This window comes from Babylonia areolata, chromosome 2 (assembly GCF_041734735.1).
Source record: "Babylonia areolata isolate BAREFJ2019XMU chromosome 2, ASM4173473v1, whole genome shotgun sequence".
Classification (NCBI taxonomy): Eukaryota; Metazoa; Mollusca; class Gastropoda; order Neogastropoda; family Buccinidae; genus Babylonia; species Babylonia areolata.
The window spans coordinates 3452146-3477181 of NC_134877.1; the positions used below are offsets into that span (position 1 = coordinate 3452146).

The following is a 25036-nucleotide window of genomic DNA, read 5'->3' on the forward strand; positions in this document are numbered from 1 at the left end:
ATTTTTTGTATTCTCTAAACTTGGCACTTTGACCTCTTACTCGACACAACAACAAGAGGAGTCATTATTATCAATTTTTGTTCAAACAGGAACTTCTTTTGCTAAGCATGGAATTTTCATTTATTTTGCAAACGTTTTTGGTGCAGATAGTATAAAAGGGAAATTACTCTATAATTAATGCTAGGGGACTTAATTTATCACAAGTGAGTCTTGAAGGCCTTGCCTCTCTTGTTAATCCTGTTCTCATCAATATCACAAAGTGCTTCATACAGTATACACTACACAGTGTTGATGAAGAAACAGAGCAAGGAAGCCTTCAACTTACTTAGTCCAGAGTATCTGGAATAATCCACAGACACCTCCAAAGAGTGGGTGTCGATCACCAAACCGCACCACGGGAAGACTCCTAGAAATGAAATCATCGCAGCAGTTATTGACTGAGCCTTTCCATCCCCACCACCGCTTTAGCAGTGGTTCAGGGGACATCACATGATCAACAGTTGGTCTGCTCACATGATTATCAAAAGTCTGCAAGCGGACTGACAGACAGTGTAAGCGCGAGTTCGTTCTTTTCTTTTTCTTTTGCGTTCGTGGGCTGCAACTCCCACGTTCACTCGCATATACACGAGTGGGCTTTTACGTGTATGACCGTTTTTACCCTGCCATGTAGGCAGCCATACTCCGCTTTCGGGGGTGTGCATGCTGGGTATGTTCTTGTTTCCATAACCCACCAAATGCTGACATGGATTACAGGATCTTTAATGTGCGTATTTGATCTTTTGCTTGCGTATACACACGAAGGGGGTTCAGGCACAAGCAGGTCTGTACATATGTTGACCTGGGAGATCGGAAAAATCTCCACCCTTTACCCACCAGGCGCCGTCACCGTGATTCGAACCCGGGACCCTCAGATTGACAGTCCAACGCTTTAACCACTCGGCTGTTGCGCCCGTCGTAAGCGTACGTGAGAGGGAACACACAACAATCATCCAAAAGCACAGCTCATCCTTCAGAATCCTAACTAAATCATCCAAAGCACAACTCATCCTTCAGAATCATAACTAAATCATCCAAAAGCACAGCTCATCATTCAGAATCATAACTAAATCATCCAAAAGCACAACTCATCATTCGGAATCATAACTAAATCATCCAAAGCACAACTCCAAAAGCACAACTCATCATTCAGAATCATAACTAAATCATCCAAAAGCACAACTCATCATTCAGAATCATAACTAAATCATCCAAAAGCACAACTCATCATTCAGAATCCTAACTAAATCAACCAAAAGCACAACTCATCCTTCAGAATCCTAACTAAATCATCCAAAAGCACAACTCATCCTTCAGAATCATAACTAAATCATCCAAAAGCACAACTCATCCTTCAGAATCATAACTAAATCATCCAAAGCACAATGCAAACACAAAGAGGGAGATGAGAGCAACAAGCACACACACACACATGTGGAGTGATGGCCTAGAGGTAACGCGTCCGCCTAGGAAGCGAGAGAATTTGAGCGCGCTGGTTCGAATCACGGCTCAGCCGCCGATATTTTCTCCCCCTCCACTAGACCTTGAGTGGTGGTCTGGACGCTAGTCATTCGGATGAGACGATAAACGGAGGTCCCGTGTGCAGCATGCACTTAGTGCGCGTAAAAGAACCCACGGCAACAAAAGGGTTGTTCCTGACGAAATTCTGTAGGAAAATCCACTTCCATAGGAAAAACAAATAAAAGTGCACGCAGGAAAAAATACAAAAAAAAAAAAGGGTGGCGCTGTAGTATAGCGACGCGCTCTCCCTGGTGAGAGCAGCCCGAATTTCACACAGAGAAATCTGTTGTGATAAAAAGAAATACAAATACAAATACACACGGTGTACACAAGACACACATCAAACTTATCACCTTCTACGTGGTTCACAGCACCAACTGAACAGTCGTCCACAGGAAAGTTTGTCAGCATTTTTTCTACACTGGTGAAACAGTTGAAGTCAGGAAAGCCTAAAAAAAAAAACCCACAAACAAACCCAACTCAACGTAAGGCACAACATAGAATGTAGATTTCTGTCACAAAAGAGGATGAAAAGAAAGCACATAAAGACGTATCTATTCGTTCTTATTTGTAAGCTTCTCCTTCTTCCAAAAGAAAACAGAGAAAGAAAGAAATGATGTGGTTCTTCTTCTTCTTCTGCGTTCACTCGTATGCACACGAGTGGGCTTTTACCTGTATGACCGTTTTTACTCCGCCATGTAGGCAGCCATACTCCGTTTTCAGGGGGGTGCATGCTGGGTATGTTCTTGTTTCCATAACCCACCGAACGCTGACATGGATTACAGGATCTTTAACGTGCGTATTTGATCTTCTGCTTGCATATACACACGAAGGGGGTTCAGGCACTAGCAGGTCTGCACATATGTTGACCTGGGAGATCGTAAAAATCTCCACCCTTTACCCACCGGGCGCTGTCACCGTGATTCGAACCCGGGACCCTCAGACTGACAGTCCAACGCTTTAACCACTCAGCTATTGCGCCTGTCAAATGATGTGGTTAATTGTGATGTATTTTGTTCTTTTCCTATCTCAGCAGGAGACTAAATTATACAAAAATAGCATGAAAAGTTGTACAAAATGAAAGAACAACAGCATGGCTTTTCCGCAAGTGAATGTATGCATGTGTGCGATTTGTGCAAACACAATCTTCTCAAGTATCTATGCTTGAATCTCGATTCAGAGTATGCAAGGTGACTAGTTGTACAAAACTGTGATTTAGGACCAATGTTTGCTTGAAACAGACACGCCCTTATTGCTGAGGCCATTACAATGCACACAGAAAACAAGCACACTTTTTGATTTACCTACACTGAGGCAAAGGTGGTTAGGCATTCAGCTTCCGATCCCATGTTTAGCAGTGTTAAGATAAGATAAGATAGGATAAGAATAACTTTATTATCTCCAACTGGAGAAATTTGGTCAGGTGCATTATCACAACATAGACAAGTAAACAACATGGGGACCATAACTGTAAAAGTCAACAACAGCTTTTACGAATATTACGAAGATACAAATGTAAAAAAATATCACATAGACCGTTTCATACATACATCCACACACTGCAGGTAATAACTAGTATTCTTAATGTAAAAACAGAAAGAATTAAGAAACATTATTTGAATATAATTATAAACATAGCCTACTATACTGCACACTGATTATAATAGACAGATAAGATAAGAATAAAGATAAATTGCGGAAAACCGCAACCAGATAATCAGCACACACCCGCACCCCCCCCGCCCCCCCCTCCAACCCCCACCCACACGGATTACTTGATTAAACAAGAGTAATAAACATATGTTCTCAAATAAAAGCATCTCACATATTCGCTTTTAGAAAACATTGCAATTAATTATTACATCGTAATTATTAAACAGAAATATATTTAGTTTGTGTTCAGGGTTCATGGCTCCATTCAGCTTGTGATCCCATGTTTAGCAGTGTTCTTCTGATCCCATGTTTAGCAGTGTTCAGGATTCAGCTTCTGATCCCATGTTTAGCAGTGTTCAGCTTCTGATCCCATGTTTAGCAGTGTTCAGCTTGTGATCCCATGTTTAGCAGTGTTCAGGGTTCAGCTTGTGATCCCATGTTTAGCAGTGTTCAGGGTTCAGCTCGTGATCCCATGTTTAGCAGTGTTCAGGGTTCAGCTTGTGATCCCATGTTTAGCAGTGTTCAGGGTTCAGCTTGTGATCCCATGTTTAGCAGTGTTCAGGGTTCAGCTTGTGATCCCATGTTTAGCAGTGTTCAGCTTGTGATCCCATGTTTAGCAGTGTTCAGGGTTCAGCTTCTGATCCCATGTTTAGCAGTGTTCAGGGTTCAAGGCCTCATTCAGCTTCTGATCCCATGTTTAGCAGTGTTCAGGGTTCAGCTTCTGATCCCATGTTTAGCAGTGTTCAGGGTTCAGCTTGTGATCCCATGTTTAGCAGTGTTCAGGGTTCAGCTTGTGATCCCATGTTTAGCAGTGTTCAGGGTTCAGCTTGTGATCCCATGTTTAGCAGTGTTCAGCTTCTGATCCCATGTTTAGCAGTGTTCAGGGTTCAGCTTGTGATCCCATGTTTAGCAGTGTTCAGGGTTCAGCTTGTGATCCCATGTTTAGCAGTGTTCAGGGTTCAGCTTGTGATCCCATGTTTAGCAGTGTTCAGCTTGTGATCCCATGTTTAGCAGTGTTCAGCTTGTGATCCCATGTTTAGCAGTGTTCAGGGTTCAGCTTGTGATCCCATGTTTAGCAGTGTTCAGGGTTCAGCTTGTGATCCCATGTTTAGCAGTGTTCAGGGTTCAGCTTCTGATCCCATGTTTAGCAGTGTTCAAGGTTCAGCTTCTGATCCCATGTTCAGCAGTGTTCAGGGTTCAGCTTCTGATCCCATGTTTAGCAGTGTTCAGGGTTCAAGGCCTCATTCAGCTTCTGATCCCATGTTTAGCAGTGTTCAGGGTTCATGGCCCCATTCAGCTTGTGATCCCATGTTTAGCAGTGTTCAGGGTTCATGGCCCCATTCAGCTTGTGATCCCATGTTTAGCAGTGTTCAGGGTTCATGGCCCCATTCAGCTTGTGATCCCATGTTTAGCAGTGTTCAGGGTTCATGGCCCCATTCAGCTTGTGATCCCATGTTTAGCAGTGTTCAGGGTTCATGGCCCCATTCAGCTTGTGATCCCATGTTTAGCAGTGTTCAGGGTTCATGGCCCCATTCAGCTTGTGATCCCATGTTTAGCAGTGTTCAGGGTTCATGGCCCCATTCAGCTTGTGATCCCATGTTTAGCAGTGTTCAGGGTTCATGGCCCCATTCAGCTTGTGATCCCATGTTTAGCAGTGTTCAGGGTTCAGCTTGTGATCCCATGTTTAGCAGTGTTCAGGGTTCAGCTTGTGATCCCATGTTTAGCAGTGCTCAGGGCTCAAGGCTCCACTTCAGCATGGTGGTGTGACGTTGGGAACTGCACTTCACTCCACTTTTCCTCACTACACCCCACAGTGACCAGTGTCTGACTTCAACAGGGGAAGGTTAACTCACTCAGTACGGCCAGCCCTCTCTTCTCCTCTACACAGACCCCTCGGATGTCCAGTGGGTGTCTCAATGACCCAACCTTTAGCTTCCGTCGTCAGAATTGTGGTATTCTTTGTCAACATTCACCTCTTCAGTATAAGACCCTTCCGCTTGCAATATTTTGATGATGGTAATTGGGGTGAGACGCTGTTAACGTCGTCTCTTTCACCGTTCGTATGGAGAGAGTTAAAACGGCACGAGAGGATTGTGTCCCACGCTCCTATGCTGAGCCCTATATATTTATTTATTATTATTGTTTTGGGGTTTTTTTTTTTGGTATGCCTATAGTTGACTTCATCAAGTTTTTGCGCCTTATACATATTATTATTAGTAGTAGTAGTTCTTTTTTTATGTATTTATCTATTATTATTTTTTTAATTTAATTTAATTAATTAATTTTTTTCTCAAGTCCTGACTAAGCGCGTTGGGTTACGCTGCTGGTCAGGCATCCGCTGGGCAGATGTGGTGTAGCGTATATGGATTTGTCCGAACGCAGCGACGCAGTGACGCCTCCTTAAGCTACTGAAACTGAAACTGAAACTGAGCCCTAGACACAGTGGATATGAATCCACTGCCATGACGGCAGAAAAAAAAAAGTTATGGGACCTCTATCCTTTTATACCAAAAGTTACCAGTTCCACTGAAAGACAGAAAATACTACTACTACTACTACTGCTACTACTACTACTACTACTGCTACTACTACTGCTACTACTACTGCTACTGCTACTACTACTACTACTGCTACTGCTACTACTACTACTGCTACTACTACTACTACTACTAAGTTTCAGTTTCAGTAGCTCAAGGAGGCGTCACTGCGTTCGGACAAATCCATATACGCTACACCACATCTGCCAAGCAGATGCCTGACCAGCAGCGTAACCCAACGCGCTTAGTCAGGCCTCGAGGAAAAAAACATGGGCACGATGCACAAATAATGAACACAAGTTTACAGCTTTTTGTTCCCCCCCCCCCCCACCCACGCACTCACCGTTTCCCATAGTGTGCACGAAACGCTCGGCGTGAGCTCTGTGGGGAGTGAGGAGGAGGTAGTCGTCCATCCGTCTGATCAGCAGCTCATCCCCCGAAACCGACAGGTGAGCGTTCTCCAGGTGGGCCAGGTAAATGCTGGCCAGCAGGGTGGACATCACTGAGCCTTGACTGATTCCTGTCGTCTGCAGGTAGTGCCTGCCTCCTATCTGCCCCCATGGAAAGGATGGAAAGCCATGTGTAAGTTTGGGAGAAAAAATTGTCAACAACAACAAGAGAGGCAAGGCCTTCAAGACTCACTTGTGATACACTTAAACAAAAAAAATCCAAGCTTTTTATGTATTGAGTATAATTTCAAAATGTAATGTTTTAAGAAGAGAAAGATCAGCTTAAAACGAATTAAGTCCCCTAGCATTAATTACAGAGTAATTTCCCTTTTTTACTATCTGCACCAAAACGTTTGCAAAATAAATAAAACTTCCATGCTTAGCAAAAGAAGTTCCTGTTTGAACAAAAAATGATAATAATGACTGCTCTTGTTGGGTCAGAATACCAGATCAAAGTGCCAAGTTTAGAGAATACAAAAAATATAAATATAACAGTAAATGCAGTTTGCATATAATTAGGCTTCATTTTTTATTTTTTTGTGCCCATCCCAGAGGTGCAATATTGTTTTAAACAAGATGACTGGAAAGAACTGAATTTTTCCTATTTTTATGCCAAATTTGGTGTCAACTGACAAAGTATTTGCAGAGAAAATGTCAATGTTAAAGTTTACCATGGACACACAGACACACACACAGACAACCGAACACCGGGTTAAAACACAGACTCACTTTGTTTACACAAGTGAGTCAAAAATCATGGACAAGATAGGAGAGTTTTCAGTCACTCAAGGAGGCGTCACTGCATTCGGATATATCCATACATGCTGCACCACATTCGCTAGGTAGATGCCTGACAGCAGCATAACCCAATGCGCTTGTCAAAGCATTCAGTGCATGCTTTTATATTTGTGTACCTCTCAGAGTGGATTTCTTTTTTTTACTGAATTTTGGACACCCTCGTTGTCATGGGTTCTTTTACAGTGCGCCAAGTGCATGCCGCACACAGGATCTGGGTTAATCTTCTCCTCTGAAAGACTAGATGCTCAGTTTGATCTTCCGGTCTTTGTCTTCTTCTGTGTTCGTGGGCTGCAACTCCCACGTTCACTCGTATGCACACGAGTGGGCTTTTACGTGTATGACCGTTTTTACTCTGCCATGTAGGCAACCATACTCCGTTTTCGGGAGTGTGCATGCTGGGTATGTTCTTGTTTCCATAACCCACCAAACACTGACATGGATTACAGGATCTTTAACGTGCGTATTTGATCTTCTGCTTGCGTATACACACGAAGGGGGGTCAGGCACTAGCAGGTCTTCACATATGTTGACCTGGGAGATCGGAAAAATCTCCACCCTTTACCCACCAGGCGCCATTACCGAGATTCGAACCCGGGACCCTCAGATTGACAGTCCAACGCTTTAACCACTCGGCTATTGCGCCCGTCGATCTTCCGGTCAAACTTGGGAGAAAGGGCGAGAGCGGGATTCGAACCCACACCCTCACGGACTCTCTGTACTGGCAGCTGAGTGTCTTAACCATTCTGTCACCTGTCTCCTGGACAGGAGTAACAAAATTAGATGAAGGTCCCATAGCCTTTGTAGCCACTGGGGCAGCAAACTGGTATCCACTGTGTCTAAGGCTCGGCACAGGAAGACTAAGCTCAATGCTCTCCTGCCATTTTAACTTTCCTTAACTGATATCAGGTAAATTCACCTAGATGAACTGAGGAAAATCAGAATTAAGTGCCTTTCTCAAGGACACAACACCATGCTGATACAGCATCCCAAACAAAACTGGAAGAGAATAATGCAGGAAACCCCAAGGGTGGGATCTAATGTGTAACATAGTGAGAAAAAGGTATCAACTTGAACTTGAACTGTATGATGTTTAAGGTCCTGAAGACCTGTTCATCGCTCCGTGGGGATTATCAGTTGTACATACTAAACTTTGCATGCGTGGCTTATTGGCAAGACGGATTGTACTTGTCTGGCTTGTTCTTCCAGTAGACATCCAGTCTGTTCTTGAAGGCATTCACCGACGGTGCCAGGACCACTTCGTCTGGGAGACTGTTCCATGTCTTGGTGACCCTTTCACTGAAAAAGTGTTTCCTAGTGTCGCAGTGGGTGTGGTGCGGGAACAGTTTCTTCGCGTTTCCTCTGGTGCCGGATTCCTCTGCAGTTTCAAGTTTTGGTTTTTCAAAGAACGGATGAGACAAGATACATGGAATAAGAAGAGAATAACTGATCAATACAGAAATGAGCCAGCAAAGAATTAGACGAGATTATAAAAAGAACAAAGAATTGTTTTAAAAACAAAAAAACTGAAAAAGAAAACAACAGACAGCATGATGCTCCAAAGCAAAGGGAGACTCAATGGTGTGTGTCCATCGAGATCGATGATGACCATCGTTGTCATCCAGCTGGGGGATGGGGGGAGGGTGGTGGTGGTGGGGGGGGGGGGATGCTCATGAATCTATCTGTGAGTGCGCAGATGGCTGAATAGTCCAATCTGCGCATGAAATGTTTGCTGACAGTTGGGGCAGACAAAGACAGGCATATCATTGTTAGGGAGCTTGTTTGCCCGTGACTTTCTGGCCTGCCTCTTCTAAACAGCTGCAGCAGTCCTGTTAGCCTCGCACAACTTGGCGCCTTAGTGCACAGCAGCGCGCCATTTGTCACGGTCTACTGCAGATTCCTCCCAGGAGTCAGGGTTGATATCAAACGCTTTCAGAGAGACTTTCAGAGTAATCTCCAGAGATTCAGAGGGAGCCTCAATACTGTTCTGCTGAACAGATACCGGAGAACGAGAATGGGGAATAACGCCTCTAACATACCCACACATTTGCTTTTGTTACTCTGAAATATTACAGAGGTAAAGCTGCTCAGGACACAAAGAGAACACTAAGGAACAGGGAAAAGGACGCAAAAACTGTTTCAAATCTTTTTCGCTGCATACGTAATTTCAGTCATTTATGAAATTAAGACTGTCAACCATGGAACATTCCACTGAAATTACCGAATCAGTTGTCTTTTCAAATAAACAGTTTCAGTTTCAGTATCAGTAGCTCAAGGAGGTGTCACTGCGTTTGGACAAATCCATATACGCTACACCACATCTACCCGTATTCTGCGTGCCCCCGGGAGACGGTTGCAGCACCAGTTGGGACCGCTGCTCACAGAAACGAGGGCTGAGCTCTTTCCGTGGGCGGTCCGTGATAAAGGAATGCCAACAGCACCCGGTGTTCCCAGGCGGTCACCCATCCAAGTACTAACCGGGCCCGACGTTGCTTAACTTCGGTGATCGGACGAGAACCGGTGTTTTCAACGTGGTATGGCCGTTGGCGTTTTCAAATAAACAGCTATATATCAATGCATTTGGCTAATCAAAAATATTACCTTGATGACATTCTTGAACAGGTGTGCAGACAAGACTTGAAGCAAAGATGCTGTGTTGTCTTCCTGGAAGAAAGTCTGCGGAGTACAATAAATCATGCTCTTAATCACAGACTGGAAACAATACCGTAAGAAATCATCCTCACAATCAAAAAATTTTACTACAAAAAATACCTAAAAACCCAAGAAAATGCCTAAGCCCCTCAGACAAAAGGCTTTCAAACTGCCATGCCGGAGCAGACTACCAAAGTCACCACAGCTTTTGACAACAGCGGCGAGGGAGAATCTTCCCCGAGTCATGTTCCAAACTTTTGGTACAGTTTGGTTAGTTTTATGCTGACTGTTTATGAATTAGCCTAGTCTTATCTGTGTTGTTTACAGCCTTTGCCAACCACAAAGAGCCTTATCCGGGCTGACAGAAATGTAAATAGTGATCAAGTAGAACCTTATAATAACAAGAGAGGCAAGGCCTTCAAGACTCACTTGTGATAAATTAAGTCCCCTAGCATTAATTACAGAGTAATTTCCCTTTTTTACTATCTGCACCAAAACGTTTGCAAAATAAATAAAACTTCCATGCTTAGCAAAAGAAGTTCCTGTTTGAACAAAAAATGATAATAATGACTCCTCTTGTTGTTGCGTCAGAATAAGAGGTCAAAGTGCCAAGTATAGAGAATACAAAATATAAATATAACAGTAAATGCAGTTTGCATATAATTAGACTTCTTTTTAAATTTTTTTTGTGCCTATCCCAGAGGTGCAATATTGTTTTAAACAAGATGACTGGAAAGAACTGAATTTTTCCTATTTTTATGCCAAATTTGGTGTCAACTGACAAAGTATTTGCAGAGAAAATGTCAATGTTAAAGTTTACCACGGACACACAGACACACGGACACACACACACACACACAGACAACCGAAAACCGGGTTAAAACATAGACTTACTTTGTTTACACCAGTGAGTCAATAATCATTAAAAAAAAATCTGGAAAAGAATAACTGGAACAAATACAACCATATCCATTAAAACTAGGACATTCCTCTGACTATTCCATCAATTCTTGCCAGAGGAATAAAAATAACCTAACTATACATAAACATAATACCACAAAATAATGCATAATAATAAGCATACAATTCTGTGTGCATATACTCATGAATGGTTCAGGCACTAGCAGATCTGCACATATGTTGACCTGGGAGCTTGAAAAAATATCCCCCCTTTACCCACCAGGTGCCGCGACTGGATTCTTCTTCTTCTTCTGCGTTCGTGGGCTTCAACTCCCACGTTCACTCGTATATACGCGAGTGGGCTTTTTACGTGTATGACCGTTTTTACCCCGCCAGGTAGGCAGCCATACTCCGCTTTTGGGGGTGTGCATGCTGGGTATGTTCTTGTTTCCATAACCCACCGAACGCTGACATGGATTACAGGATCTTTAACGTGCTTATTTGATCTTATGCTTGCGTATACACACGAAGGGGGTTCAGGCACTGGCAGGTCTTCACATATGTTGACCTGGGAGATCGTAAAAATCTCCACCCTTAACCCACCAGGCGCCGTCACCGTGATTCGAACCCTCAGATTGAGAGTCCAATGCTTTAACCACTCAGCTATTGCGCCCGTCGTGACTGGATTCAAGCCTGGGAGCCTCACACTGAAAAGCCCAATGCTTTCCCCACTCTGTGTTACGCCCATCAAGGACTGGAGCCAGTTTTCAGCTGTTTTCCGTCACAGTGTTTAGAGGCATGGGTCTGGGAAGGTGTGTCTTGGGTTGATACACACATCAGAACGCAGACATGGAAGCACAGTTTTTGCCTGTGGTGGATGGTGGAGATACACACATGACTTGCAAACGACCATGCGGCCAGTGTGTGACACACGGTGGCCAAGTTGGTAAAGCACCTGACTAAGAAGCAAGTATCCACACGTACGACTCCCACCTTTTGACCATGATGTTTTACTCCTCCAACCACCTGCTAGACCTTGAGTGGTAGTCTGAGTGTATTTGTATTTCTTTTTATCACAACAGATTTCTCTGTGTAAAATTCGGGCTGCTCTCCCCAGGGAGAGCGCGTCGCCATACTACATCGCCACCCATTTTTTGTATTTTTTCCTGCGTGCGGTTTTATTTGTTTTTCCTATTGAAGTGGATTTTTCTACAGAATTTTGCCAGGAACAACCCTTTTGTTGCCGTGGGTTCTTTTACATGTGCAAAGTGCATGCTGCACACGGGACCTCGGTTTATTGTCTCATCCGAATGACTAGCGTCCAGACCACCACTCAAGGTCTAGTGGAGGGGGAGAAAATATCGGTGGCTGAGCCGTGATTGGAACCAGCGCGCTCAGATTCTCTCGCTTCCTAGGCGGACGCGTTACCTCTGGGCCATCACTCCACATGTGATGTGTGGGTATGGTGTTGGGGAAGGCGAGTGTGTGGGGGCGGGTGGAGGGTGTTGGGGAAGGAGGGCCATGATTTTTTTACTCCTACCACCACCTGCTAGACCTTGAGTGGTAGTCTGGGTGCTTTTCTTTTGAATGAGAATAAACCGAGATCACCAGAGCGGCATGCACTTGGCGCACATGAAAGAATCCATATCGACAAAAGAGTTGTCCCTGGCAAAATTCTGCAGAAAAATCCACTTTGATACAAAACAAACACACATGCAGACAGAAAAAAAAAAAAAAAAAAAAAAGGTGGCACTGCACTGTGGCAACAAGCTCTCCTCAGGGAGAGCAGTCCGAACTTCATACAGAGAGATCTGTCGTGACACTGCAGGCAAAAGTTTGACAACAACAAAAAAAAACATCTGTCAAAAATACTTTTTTTTTTCATCTGTTTGTCCAATAATAGTATCCTACTGGTCAGACATCAACTCTTTTTTTCAATTCATATTTTCATTCATAAAAAATCTGATGCTGTATAACATACATGGATACATCTACATGATTTAATGCCTCCTTGAAATTGAAATTCTACTGGTGCAAGAGAGTTTTCAGTTTCAGTTTCAGTAGCTAAAGGAGGCGTCACTGCGTTCGGACAAATCCATATACGCTCCACCACATCTGCCAAGCAGATGCCTGACCAGCAGAGTAACCCAACGCGCTTAGTCAGGCCTTGAGAAAAAAAAGAAGAAAAAAAAGGTGAATAAATAATAGATAAGTGTACATAAATAAGTAAATAAATAAATAAATAAATAATAATTATAATAATATAAGAAAGGGGTAGTAGTAATAATAATAATAATAAATAAATAAGAGAAAACAGACAAACCCAAAGCCCCAGTCCAACTCACCATGTCCACCACAATAATATCGCTCCACCGGCCACTGGCGTACCTCTGCCGCAGGAAGCTGACAAAGTCAGGCTGGTAGAGGGAGAGGCGTGTGGTGTCTGTGTGAAAGACACGCTTCAGTCTCTTCCCAGTCAGATGCACGCTGGCAAACTTGCGAGTCATGTACGTCTGTTCCTTGCTCTGTCGACACAAAGGGTTCTCCTGTATCTCATGACCCTCATGATAGAATCAGTTTTAATGATATGAATACTTAATATACAGAGCCTATCCTTGGTCGGAGACCAAGCTCTAAGCGCTTTACGAACACAACAGGCTGCCTACCTGGATAGAGCCGACTGAGGGCTGCCATTTGGGCGCTCGTCATTCGTTTCCTGTGTCATTCAATCTTCTTCTTCTTCTGAGTTCACTCGTATGCACACAAGTGGGCTTTTACGTGTATGACCGTTTTTACCCCGCCATGTAGGCAGCCATACTCCGTTTTCGGGGGTGTGCATGCTGGGTATGTTCTTGTCTCCATAACCCACCGAACGCTGACATGGATTACAGGATCTTTAACGTGTGTATTTGATCTTCTGCTTGCGTATACACACGAAGGGGGTTCAGGCACTAGCAGGTCTGCACATATGTTGACCTGGGAGATCGTAAAAATCTCCACCCTTAACCCACCAGGCGCCGTCACCGTGATTCAAACCCGGGACCCTCAGATTGACAGTCCAACGCTTTAACCACTCGGCTATTGCGCCTGTCTGTGTCATTCAATCAAGTTTCATAAACACTCACAGAGACATGTTTTGTAATCATTTCAATGTAAAAAGACGGAGAGAAAGACATCGGGAACCCCTGCAGAGCAGTGCAAAGGGGTGCCATGACAAACAAAACAACAGACTGTCCTGGTGCAGCAAGTCAACAGAACAGACTGACAAAAGGGAAACACGTGCTCCTTGATTGTTGGGATCTGCATGACGTTAGACGCAGACATTACACGGCGGTTTCTTTGAAGACTTTGTTTCGTGATGTCCCTCCGTGGGCGCTGATGGACTTCTTAAAAGAAGTGAACATTTTTAACCAGATTTGAAGGTTTTAAACTATGGAAGTTTTTTTTTTTTTTTAACTTTGGAGTGGAAAGTTTGAAGTGGTGACTCGTTTTAATTGGTTGTTTTTTTTATCCTTGTAGTAGTTATTAACGCGGCGATAGCCTTGAGATGGCCTTAGTGGTCGGCGAGGCTCTAAGCACCATAATTTCATTTTCATTTTCAGGGAAACAGGTTCAAAACCTGTCAGCAGGCTACAATCACTGTTGGAAGTTTCAGGCTGGTCCGTCCTTTTCCTGGCTTGGACACACTGACTCTGGATTTGATAAACTGGAGCCCTGAACCCAAGCAACGATCCAACGTGAAAATTAATCTCATTGAAACATTTTCACCTTCCTACATATGGACTTCTTCTTCTTCTGCGTTCGTGGGCTGCAACTCCCACGTTCACTCGTATGCACACGAGTGGGCTTTTATGTGTATGACCGTTTTTACCCCGCCATGTAGGCAGCCATACTCCGTTTTCGGGGGTGCCTACATATGGACAAAGCACAAGAAAAGGCAACTGACTTCTACAGTATTTCTGAATGTGCCCACAAGTAATCTGGATGAAAAACAGTATAGTTTCTGTGTTTTTTTCTGCATCAGTATGGCACAGAAGCCTGCCAAGGCTGTAAACTCTCTCGGCTGAATGGGTTCACTGAATAATGTGCTTTACCTTGGAAAGAGTGGCTTTGATCATCTGGAAGAGTTGCCGTTGCTGGATGCAGTCAAAGCAGTTGCTGATGTCAGATTTCACAAAGTACAGCTTCCTGCACACAAAACACACACAGAACACAAAATCAGAACCACAATGTCTTAACTCTTTCCATACGAACGGCGAAAGAGACGACGTTAACAGCGTTTCACCCCAGTTACCATCATCAAAATATTGCAAGCGGAAGGCTCTTATACTGAAGAGGTGAATGTTGACAAAGAATACCACAATTCTGACGACGGAAGCTAAAGGTTGGGTCATTCAGACACCCACTGGACATCCGAAGGATCTGTGTAGAGGAGAAGAGAGGACTGGCCGTGCTGAGTGAGTTAAAACACACACACACACAGAGAAATACTTATCTTGTTTTTCAATGCACACACAAACACATTCACACACTCTCCATTACTCATTCAGTCTCTGTCAACACATTCAGAGATGCTCCAAAACTCTACGGTTTTAACTGTCAGACTGGTTACCTGTCATCACAACGAGAGGTCCTGTCCTGCTTGAACTGTTTGAGTTTCTGGTAGATTTCTTCCATGCCAAATACTGAGCAGCCACACGTGTTTGGGTCCAGAGCCTAAAATCACAAACCATGACATATACCAGGCTTTAGTACATGTCTTTGAACACGTGAAGATGTGGAACAAGCTCCCTGATAACCTCCGTCATTCTGATTCCCTCGCATCTTTTAAATCTCGTCTCAAAACTCGCCTTTTCCCTCAGCAGTAAGTTCAATTGTGGCAGGTTCACTTCCTTTGCGTTAGCTGTGCTTGACTATGTGTGTATACATATGTATGTGTACATAACTACATGCATGTATATGAATGTGTATTGCGTGTGCGTGTGTTTATGTAAATTTGTGCCTGCCTATGTGTGCATATGTGTTTGGGTAGCTGTTAGATACACATGTATGTTAAAATGTATGTATGCAGCGTGTGTGTGTGTGTGTGTGTGTGTGTGTGTGTGCGTGTGTGTGTAGTCACATTTTGGTGTGTGTATGTAACATAGATATGATGTTTTATGTTCACAAAAGCGTTTTTGTAAAGCACCTAGAGCAGATTTCTGGACAGTGTGCTATATAAGTATCCATTATTATTATTATTATTATTATTATGTCTTTAAATAAAGATGATAACACAAAGCACATAGGAGGTGTAGAATTCTAAAATTACAACGTTAAAATTTCTGTGCTGAACTACATACTTGACACATAATCATGTTTTAGGATCACCATAAAAACTGTATTACCTTTTCTGATGTCAGAACTTGAAATAACTTGTTCAGCTGCTTGTTGATAGATTTCTTCTGGAATAAAAACAAAATAATCGATCAAAAAACCAGAATGACATTCAACCAAACACACAAAGTTATTCCTAAAAAGCTAACCAAGCACATATATACACTTATGACCTTATTTCAATTTCTAATTTCTTTAAAAAAACAACAACAAAACTGATTCATTGTAAACAAATGACTTAAATCCTTATGGTACTGTTTCAATACAGCTTAGAAGTCTTTGTAGATGGATAGCCAGAACAGTGAATTAAGTCGTGTTCATCTTTTTTAGTTTTCAGTATTACCTAGAAATAACCATCTAAATAAATAAACTGCTGTCAGTCACTATACTAATATTCATTCCCTTTAAAGTGCTTTGTAGAGTATGAACATCATCAAACCTACAAAAAAAAAAATTGAAATGAAATAAAAAACCAAAAACCAAACAAAACATAACAAAAAAAAACCCCAAACATTGCGAACACAGTAACTTTTAATAAAAAAAAAAACCCAAACAACCCAACTCTCTGCACTATTCATTAGTTGGGAAACTTAAATCAGAACAAACAACAACCGGAAGGTAGCAACGTCACTGACAGGCGCAATAGCCGAGTGGTTAAAGCGTTGGACTGTCAATCTGAGGGTCCCGGGTTCGAATCACGGTGACGGCGCCTGGTGGGTAAAGGGTGGAGATTTTTCCGATCTCCCAGGTCAACATATGTGCAGACCTGCTAGTGCCTGAATCCCCTTCGTGTGTATATGCAAGCAGAACATCAAATACGCACGTTAAAGATCCTGTAACCCATGTCAGCGTTCGGTGGGTTATGGAAACAAGAACATACCCAGCATGCACACCCCCGAAAACGGAGTACGGCTGCCTACATGGCGGGGTAAAAACGGTCATACACGTAAAAGCCCACTCGTGTGCATACGAGTGAACGCAGAAGAAGAAGAAGAAGAAGTAGTAGCAACGTCACCTGTTCAGAGCCTGTTTTGGGTTTGCCGCTCATGTTGACGATGGGCCGGAGAGACCTGGCCTTGGGCAGAAAGCGCAGCGCGGACACCCCTAGAGCCTGACCTGTGGCCAGCCACTGGCTGACTTGGGACTGAAACCGCAGCACCCACACCACACACGTTCTCAGCAGAACGGGAATCAAACCCCATAATATGTTGTCTCAAACACAAAGTGAATGGCGGCAGCTAGAAACGAGAAACTGAGGAGAAAATGTAATAATGTACATACGTTTTTACTAGAAATGTTTGATGAATATTGCTTATCATGTGATGTTGTAGCCTGTGTGTTTCAATTGTTGTCATTCGTGTGTGTGTGTGTGTGTGTGTGTGTGCGTGTCTGAACATTTGTTTCATCTTTCTAGTTTTGATCTGTGTGTGTAATGTGGGGTGTTTCTTCAGGGAAATACTTAGCAGGAACTTTTATTTTATTTTATTATATATATATATACATGTTTTTGGGTTGTTTTTTTAAAAAATTTTTTTTATTGCTATTGTAAAGTGCATAGAGCTTCAAGAATATGCGCTATAGCAAGAAGTCTTAATAAATAAATAAAATAAAACAACTGTCAACAAGTGATTGCATGAGATAGTGGAATTATCCTTCTCCTGCTGGCTGTCATGCACGCTGTAGGGTGTGACATCAGGTGCAAAAGCGTACTGGCCAGAGTATTAATTTTGGGCTTTCAATCTGAAAGACCTGGATTTGAATTCCACCTCTGCCTGCCTGGTGGATTAAGGATGGAAAATTTTCTGATCTTCCAAGTCAACATATGTGCAGACCTGCTAGTCCCTTAATCCCCTGTGTGTGCATACACATGCAGAACATGAAACATGCACATTAAAAGATCCCAAAATCCTAAACAGTGTTTGGTGGTAATGGAAACATGAACATACCCAGCATGCTCATGCCCTGGAAACAGAGTACAGCTGCCTAAATGGAAGGATAAAAAAGCACATTTGTGGAAATAGGTAAACGTGGAGTTGCAGCCCACAAATGCAGAAAAGGAAGAATCTCAGTCTTTTCTTCCATCTCAAACTGATGGAGTTAACATGCAGTGAGAAACACAGTAACAGGCTCAACAGAGAATACAATACAATACAATACACAAACTTTATTGTCTATACTTTGGTACAGAGATTTTCTTTTTGGCAGCAGCACATGTCCAACATAAGAAGAAAGCAACAAACAAATAAAATGAATAGAAAATAAAAAGATAAATTAAATGGCACCAAATGGAAATAGCTATATACAAATATACAGATTACTGAAATTTACGTGCCTCTCTATTTCAGTCAGCCAAACCGCATTGCACATCTACCCACACACACACACACACTCACACACACACACATACACACGCACGCGTGCACTCAAACACACACACATACACACTCACACGCACACATACACGCACACGCACACACACACGCACACATACACACACACACACACACACGCATGCGCACACACACACACACACACACACCACGCACATACACACACACACATACACACACACACACACACACACACGCACACATACACACACACACACCACGCACACACACACACATACCACGCACACACACTCACACATACACACACACTCACACACACACACACTCACACACACACACACGCACACACACACACACACACACACGCACACACACACACACACACACACACACACACACACACCACGCACACACACACGCACACATACACTCTCTCTCATCTCCGCAGAATTGGGACCGGGACTTCCCCTGTGAATGCCAGCCACAACTTTGAAACTTCACCACCCTTCTTGACAGCCAGGGCTCCCCCCTTGGAACACCAAACATCAAGGACTCACACCCACAAACAACTTGACCATCAGGGCGATAGCCAATATGTCGTTAAACACAACTCTATTGCTGGTCATTAACTCTCTCCATACGAACGGCGAAAGAGACGACGTTAACAGCGTTTCACCCCAGTTACCATCATCAAAATATTGCAAGCGGAAGGCTCTTATACTGAAGAGGTGAATGTTTACAAAGAATACCACAATTCTGACGACGGAAGCTAAAGGTTGGGTCATTCAGACACCCGCTGGACATCCGAGGGGTCTGTGTAGAGGAGAAGAGAGGACTGGCCGTACTGAGTGAGTTAAACACAACTCTAGTACAAAATGGGGACACGCAATTCTATATTTTCTGAATTTGTTTTTATATTCAAGGTACGTGATGGAGATATTCAACTCTTGCCATCCCTCAAAAACTTTTGATGACAGAGCACAAGAAGAACACAAATAAAACGGTATAGCCTTTACTTATGCACTGGAAAAGAAAAAAAAATGCTGTTGACACAGTCAAGTGCCTTCAGGACAGAACTCCTGCCCCCTCCTCACCCCCCGAAGATTTTGGGACATTCTGTTTCCTTAATTCTGATGATGATGAATGATGATGAGGGTGAAGAAGACGGAGGTCCATTCATGTTTGGATCTACTTATCAAGGCCGTAGTCTCATGATATATCCCAGCGTCAGCCAGGCTGAGAGATACAGACACCTGCAGTGCTGGTCAGTAAATCTGAGCAACACTCCCGATAAAGTATCCGTCAAGTGGATGACCCTCAGCTGCGCAGTCCCAGTCTTCCTATGTCAGCCCATAGCACACTCAGCTGTGCAGTCCAAGTCTTCCCATGTCAGCCCATAGCACACTCAGCTGTGCAGTCCAAGTCTTCCTGTGTCAGCCCATAGCACACTCAGCTGTGCAGTCCCAGTCTTCCTGTGTCAGTCCATAGCACACTCAGTCCCAGTCTTCCTATGTCAGCCCATAGCACATTCAGTCCCAGTCTTCCTGTGTCAGCCCATAGCACACTCATCTTCCTGTGTCAGCCCATAGCACATTCAGTCCCAGTCTTCCTGTGTCAGCCCATAGCACACTCATCTTCCTGTGTCAGCCCATAGCACACTCAGTCCCAGTCTTCCTGTGTCAGCCCATAGCACACTCATCTTCCTGTGTCAGCCCATAGCACATTCAGTCCCAGTCTTCCTGTGTCAGCCCATAGCATACTCAGTCCCAGTCTTCCTGTGTCAGCCCATAGCACACTCAGTCCCAGTCTTCCTGTGTCAGCCCACAGCACACAGCTCTGGGTATGCGCTGGTCATGGGCTGTAAAAAAAAGCCACCTCAGATAGGGATCGAGCCTGCATCCTCTCAGTAGTCAGTCTGCTGTGCCTAACCGCTTGGCCACAGCGGCTGGTTTCAGCAGAGAACACAAGACTCAGCACATGGGTAAAATGTGCGCCCCAAAATACACAGGCATGGGCAGAAATTGTGCAAGCCTATCATTCAGGCTCAGCGCCAGCCATAAAGCAACGCATACTAACCACCTTGCATTTTTTCTGTATAATCATGTGCACTCTTTTCATGGCAATACAATTGTCACTGATTAAAAAACAACAACAAAAAAAACAAAACAAGAACTACTTCCTCACATTCACTTTGTTCCCCCCACCCTACACCCCCACCCCCCCTCTCACCCCTGAAAAAAAAACACAGGTTTTACTTTAGTTAGCCTTCTGTTTGGTTATTACATGTAAACAAATAAAAAACAAGAGAGGCAAGGCCTTCAAGACTCACTTGTGATACACTTAAAAAAAATCCAAGCTTTTTATGTATTGAGTACAATTTCAAAATGTAATGTTTAAGATGAGAAAGATCAGTTTAAAGCAAATTAATTCCCCTAGCATTAATTACAGAGTAATTTCCCTTTTTCACTATCTGCACCAAAACGTTTGCAAAATAAATAAAACTTCCGTGCTTAGCAAAAGTAGTTCTTGTTTGAACAAAAAATGATAATAATGACTGCTCTTGTTGTTGGGTCAGAATATCAGATCAAAGTGCCAAGGTTAGAGAATACAAAAAATATAACTATAACAGTAAATGCAGTTTGCATATAATTAGGCTTCATTTTTTTTTTTTTTTTTTTTGTGCCCATCCCAGAGGTGCAGTATTGTTTTAAACAAGATGACTGGAAAGAACTGAATTTTTCCTATTTTTATGCCTATTTTGGTGTCAACTGACAAAGTATTTGCAGAGAAAATGTCAATGTTAAAGTTTACCACGGACACACAGACACACACACACACACACAGAGACAACCGAACACCGGGTTAAAACATAGACTCACTTTGTTTACACAAGTGAGTCAAAAAAAGCTGGTAAATTACCTGGGAAACAGGTTTCAGGCAAGTCGCTTTTCTAAACTCTGGAAAAAATAGAAACAAAGCTTTTTAATAACAACTGTATGAAACTGAACATAAACATGAACATCACACATACAATCACCTGTTATGAATCTAAAAATAAAACATATACAAATAAATAATAAAACGACTATAAAAAGGATGGTAAAAAATATTCGAAAAACAAAACAAAACAACCCTTTCAGTCTTATGTTATAAATTTCTACATTTTATCATATATTTCTGATTACACTCTAAAAGTATGAGCAAGATTATATCAGTACTTCTGTCTGCATGCTTATATATCTGTGCATAAGAATACACAGCAAATGCATATGCATATTCATGTACGCAAGTATGTCAGCAAAAGTACTCTCTTGTTAATTAGAAAATGAAATGAACTCATTCAAAACAGGAAATAGCTTGGTGTATGGTAATCCAGCCATGAAGACAAACTATGACACAGAAGCAAAAACAAAATACACACACACATACCCCCCACCCCACCCCCTTCACACACACACACACACACACACACTATCATACCTTGCACAGCCCTGGTTTTCAGTCTAAGCCATGTTCTTTTCCTGTAATAAAACACTCTGTTCCTGTAGGTGGTTGTGTCAGTCAGGTAGAAGAACGTCTGCAACAGAACAAATATCATAACAATGTTAACATATTTTTACCGTAATTTTTTTTTTATTCAGACACCCACTGGACATCCGAGGGGTCTGTGTAGAGGAGAAGAGAGGACTGGCCGTACTAAGTGAGTTAAACTTCTTTTTTTTATAACTTTAATGACCCAACCTTTAGCTTCCGTCGTCAGAATTGTGGTATTCTTTGTCCACATTCACGTCTTCAGTATAAGAGCCTTCCGCTTATAATATTTTGATGATGGTAATTGGGGTGAAACGCTGTTAACGTCGTCTCTTTCGCTGTTCGTATGGAGAGAGTTAAAGGTCCCCTAGCCTTTGCAGCCATCAGAGCAGTGACTTCACATCGACATCACATCACCCAGATTTAAACATTCCACTGTTGGCCGCTGTTCTTTCCCTGTCTCTGGACCTTGTATTTGGAATGAACTTCCTCTTTTGCTTTGTCAAGTCTCCGCACTCAGCTCTTTTCAAGTCTGGCCTTAAAACCCACCTCTTCCCCAAATAGCCTCCCTTCCTTGCCTCTTCCTTATCTTCAGTTTCTCCAGTTTTAGAGTTATGCATGCATGTGAATGACTGGTGCGAAAGTACTTTGATTTGTCTCTGCACAAGATTCAGCGCTACATAAATACCATTATTATTATTGTTATTACTGTGTCTAGGACTTGGCAAAGGAAGGCTGGGCCCAATCTTCTTCATCTGCTGTTTTAACCTTCCCTGACCAAAGTAAGGTACCCATTATTCTACATCTAGGTGGAATGAGGAAAATGGGAGAAAGGTGCCTTTCCCTAGGACACAACAGCGTGCTGAAACACAGCTCCTGGCCCTGATCACTTCACTGGTGAACACTGGAACAAAAGTCCAGCAACTTTCTGACTCTGCCACAGACAGCACCTCCAAATTATTTTATGAACAAAAGTCCAGCAACTTTCTGACTCTGCCACAGACAGCACCTCCAAATTATTTTATGGATGACAGTCAGTTGTCTCTGTCCTGGGCATCTCCTACAAAGATCATATCACGAATGAAGAAGTTCGAAACAGAATCAGGCAAGTCATTGGGCCCTACGAAGACCTGTTGACCTTGGTCAAGAGACGCAAGCTCAAATGCTATGGCCATGTCATGAGATCATCAGGGCTTGCCAAGACATTCCTGCAGGCACAGTGCAAGGAGGGAGAAGGAGAGGCAGACAGAGGAAGAGATGGGAGGACAACAATCCCAGGCTTGAGGTTGAGCGATACAATCAGGAGGTCAGAAAACCGAGAAGATTGGAGGATGCTGGTTGCCAGATCACCTGTGGCGCCCCAACAGTCCACAAGACTCTGGGATAGGTGAAGGTGAAGGTGAAGGTGAAGTCAGTTGTGTCTGATTATGACCATCAAAACAGCAGAGGAGGCAACTGCTATCCCGACTATCCAGGCTAGAATTTGATAATAGTGGACAGTGTCTTACCCAAGCTACACCCACACTCTCTCAACAAAGAGGTTTTTAGGACAGTTGGCGTTGGGATGGTTCCCAAAGGCCAACTAGTTAGCCCCCAAGGCTGCAGCACTAAAAGCCAGTGCAACCTTGCCTCCAAGTTTTAGAGTCATAGTCCTTCACAAAAGACTAAGCTGTAAATGACTTCCCATTGCAGTGGAGAAAACACTGATCATACAGCTCTCACTTTGCTGTTGGCCCAGCTGGAAGCTTACATCAGTCTGTGATATAAGCTGATATATAATTTATACTCTTCACAAAACTGTAAAATATGCACAGAATTCAGAATGCACCCCATATAATGACAGTTACAACTTTTTCTTTTACAAAAGAAAGAAGAAATATCTGGGATACATACATACAGCCTCTCATTTAATCTTCGTGTCAGACAGACAAAGTCTGTCAGGAATCCTCTGTAAGTTGATGAAGTATGGTCATCAAAGGAAGACTCTCTCCCCCCCCCCCCCCTTCTTCTTCTCTCATTTCTTTATCTTATTCACTAACTTGTTTTTCTTACCTTTTTCTGCTTTCTGTTGTGTGAACAACGTATCTTAAAAATGATGTTTATATTCATTGTAAATTCTTTAAATATACTAATCTCCACGGCGGCTCAAAAAAAAAAAAAAAAAAAAAAAGGGGGGGGGGGGGAGGGGGGGGGGAACAATGTATGTCTGCAATGACTGTCGTTTATATGCAGTTGGGAAATGTGTATTTCAACATAATTGCAATTGTGTAGCGTCCACCAGCCGTCAAGCGAAACAAATGTATTTAATCACATTCCTGAGCACGATATAAGCTGTTAGCTCGTTGTTGCTCCGCTGTCTATCTGTACATGTGTGACATATTTACTGAATAAAATTTTGTTTAAAAAAAAAAAAAAAAAAAAAAAAGGAAGACGAACAACACAGAGAGACAGAGAAAGAGAGGGAGAGAGAGGGAGAGGTGGACAGTGAAGAGGTCAGACATGGCACAAAGGAAAAAGCACGAGGCATTCCCGGGGTGGCTAACACAAGCGACCTCAGCAGCGCCAGGTTTGATCTGCGATAAAAAAATGTACCTCAGTCTATGGAACTGGAGACAACTCTGGAAAATTCTTTATGTTAAGCAAACTTAGCATGGTGAACATCACAGCGACGGGCGCAATAGCCGAATGGTTAAAGCGTTGGACTTTCAATCTGAGGGTCCCGGGTTCTTATCTCGGTGACGGCGCCTGGTGGGTAAAGGGTGGAGATTTTTCTGATCTCCCAGGTCAACATGTGTGCAGACCTGCTAGTGCCTGAACCCCCTTTGTGTGTACACGCAAGCAAAAGATCAAATACGCACGTTAAAGATCCTGTAATCCATGTCAGCGTTCGGTGGGTTATGGAAACAAGTAAATACCCAGCATGCACACCACCGAAAGCGGAGTATGGCTGCCTACGTGGCGGGGTAAAAACGGTCATACACGTAAAAGCCCACTCGTGTATATACGAGTGAACGTGGGAGTTGCAGCCCACGAACACTGAAGAAGAAGAAGAAGAAGAAGATCACAGCCTTGTCCAGATCCACAAAAATTAAATCTATTCTCATTCTCTTAAAAGAGGCCATCACTTTGTAATTCACACAAAATATGGGTAGCACAAACTAAGTAACACTAATTTTGCTTTGTGGTGAGGATGTTTCTGGGTCTCTGGAATCAAGAGTAGACTTAGGAACATTCT

At 43.0% G+C, this 25036-nt stretch overlaps 1 protein-coding gene and 1 non-coding gene across 2 annotated transcripts in view; both read right to left on the reverse strand.

Annotated features, from left to right (window-relative positions):
- LOC143278682 (telomerase reverse transcriptase-like) overlaps positions 1 to 25036 on the reverse strand; it is a 42930-nt gene that overhangs the window by 9942 nt on the left and 7952 nt on the right. The window contains exons 7-17 of the mRNA XM_076583295.1: positions 21751 to 21847; positions 21190 to 21227; positions 16935 to 17063; positions 15931 to 15987; positions 15156 to 15259; positions 14638 to 14731; positions 12889 to 13068; positions 9593 to 9667; positions 6091 to 6298; positions 1911 to 2006; positions 326 to 406 (exon numbers count right to left, since the gene is read on the reverse strand). Coding sequence (XP_076439410.1) covers positions 326 to 406; positions 1911 to 2006; positions 6091 to 6298; positions 9593 to 9667; positions 12889 to 13068; positions 14638 to 14731; positions 15156 to 15259; positions 15931 to 15987; positions 16935 to 17063; positions 21190 to 21227; positions 21751 to 21847 — 1159 coding nt within the window. The remainder of the gene's footprint in view (positions 1 to 325; positions 407 to 1910; positions 2007 to 6090; positions 6299 to 9592; positions 9668 to 12888; positions 13069 to 14637; positions 14732 to 15155; positions 15260 to 15930; positions 15988 to 16934; positions 17064 to 21189; positions 21228 to 21750; positions 21848 to 25036) is intronic.
- On the reverse strand, positions 9421 to 9539 carry LOC143279580 (5S ribosomal RNA). The gene has a single exon (XR_013054905.1). It is a non-coding gene; the product is annotated as a 5S ribosomal RNA (ribosomal RNA).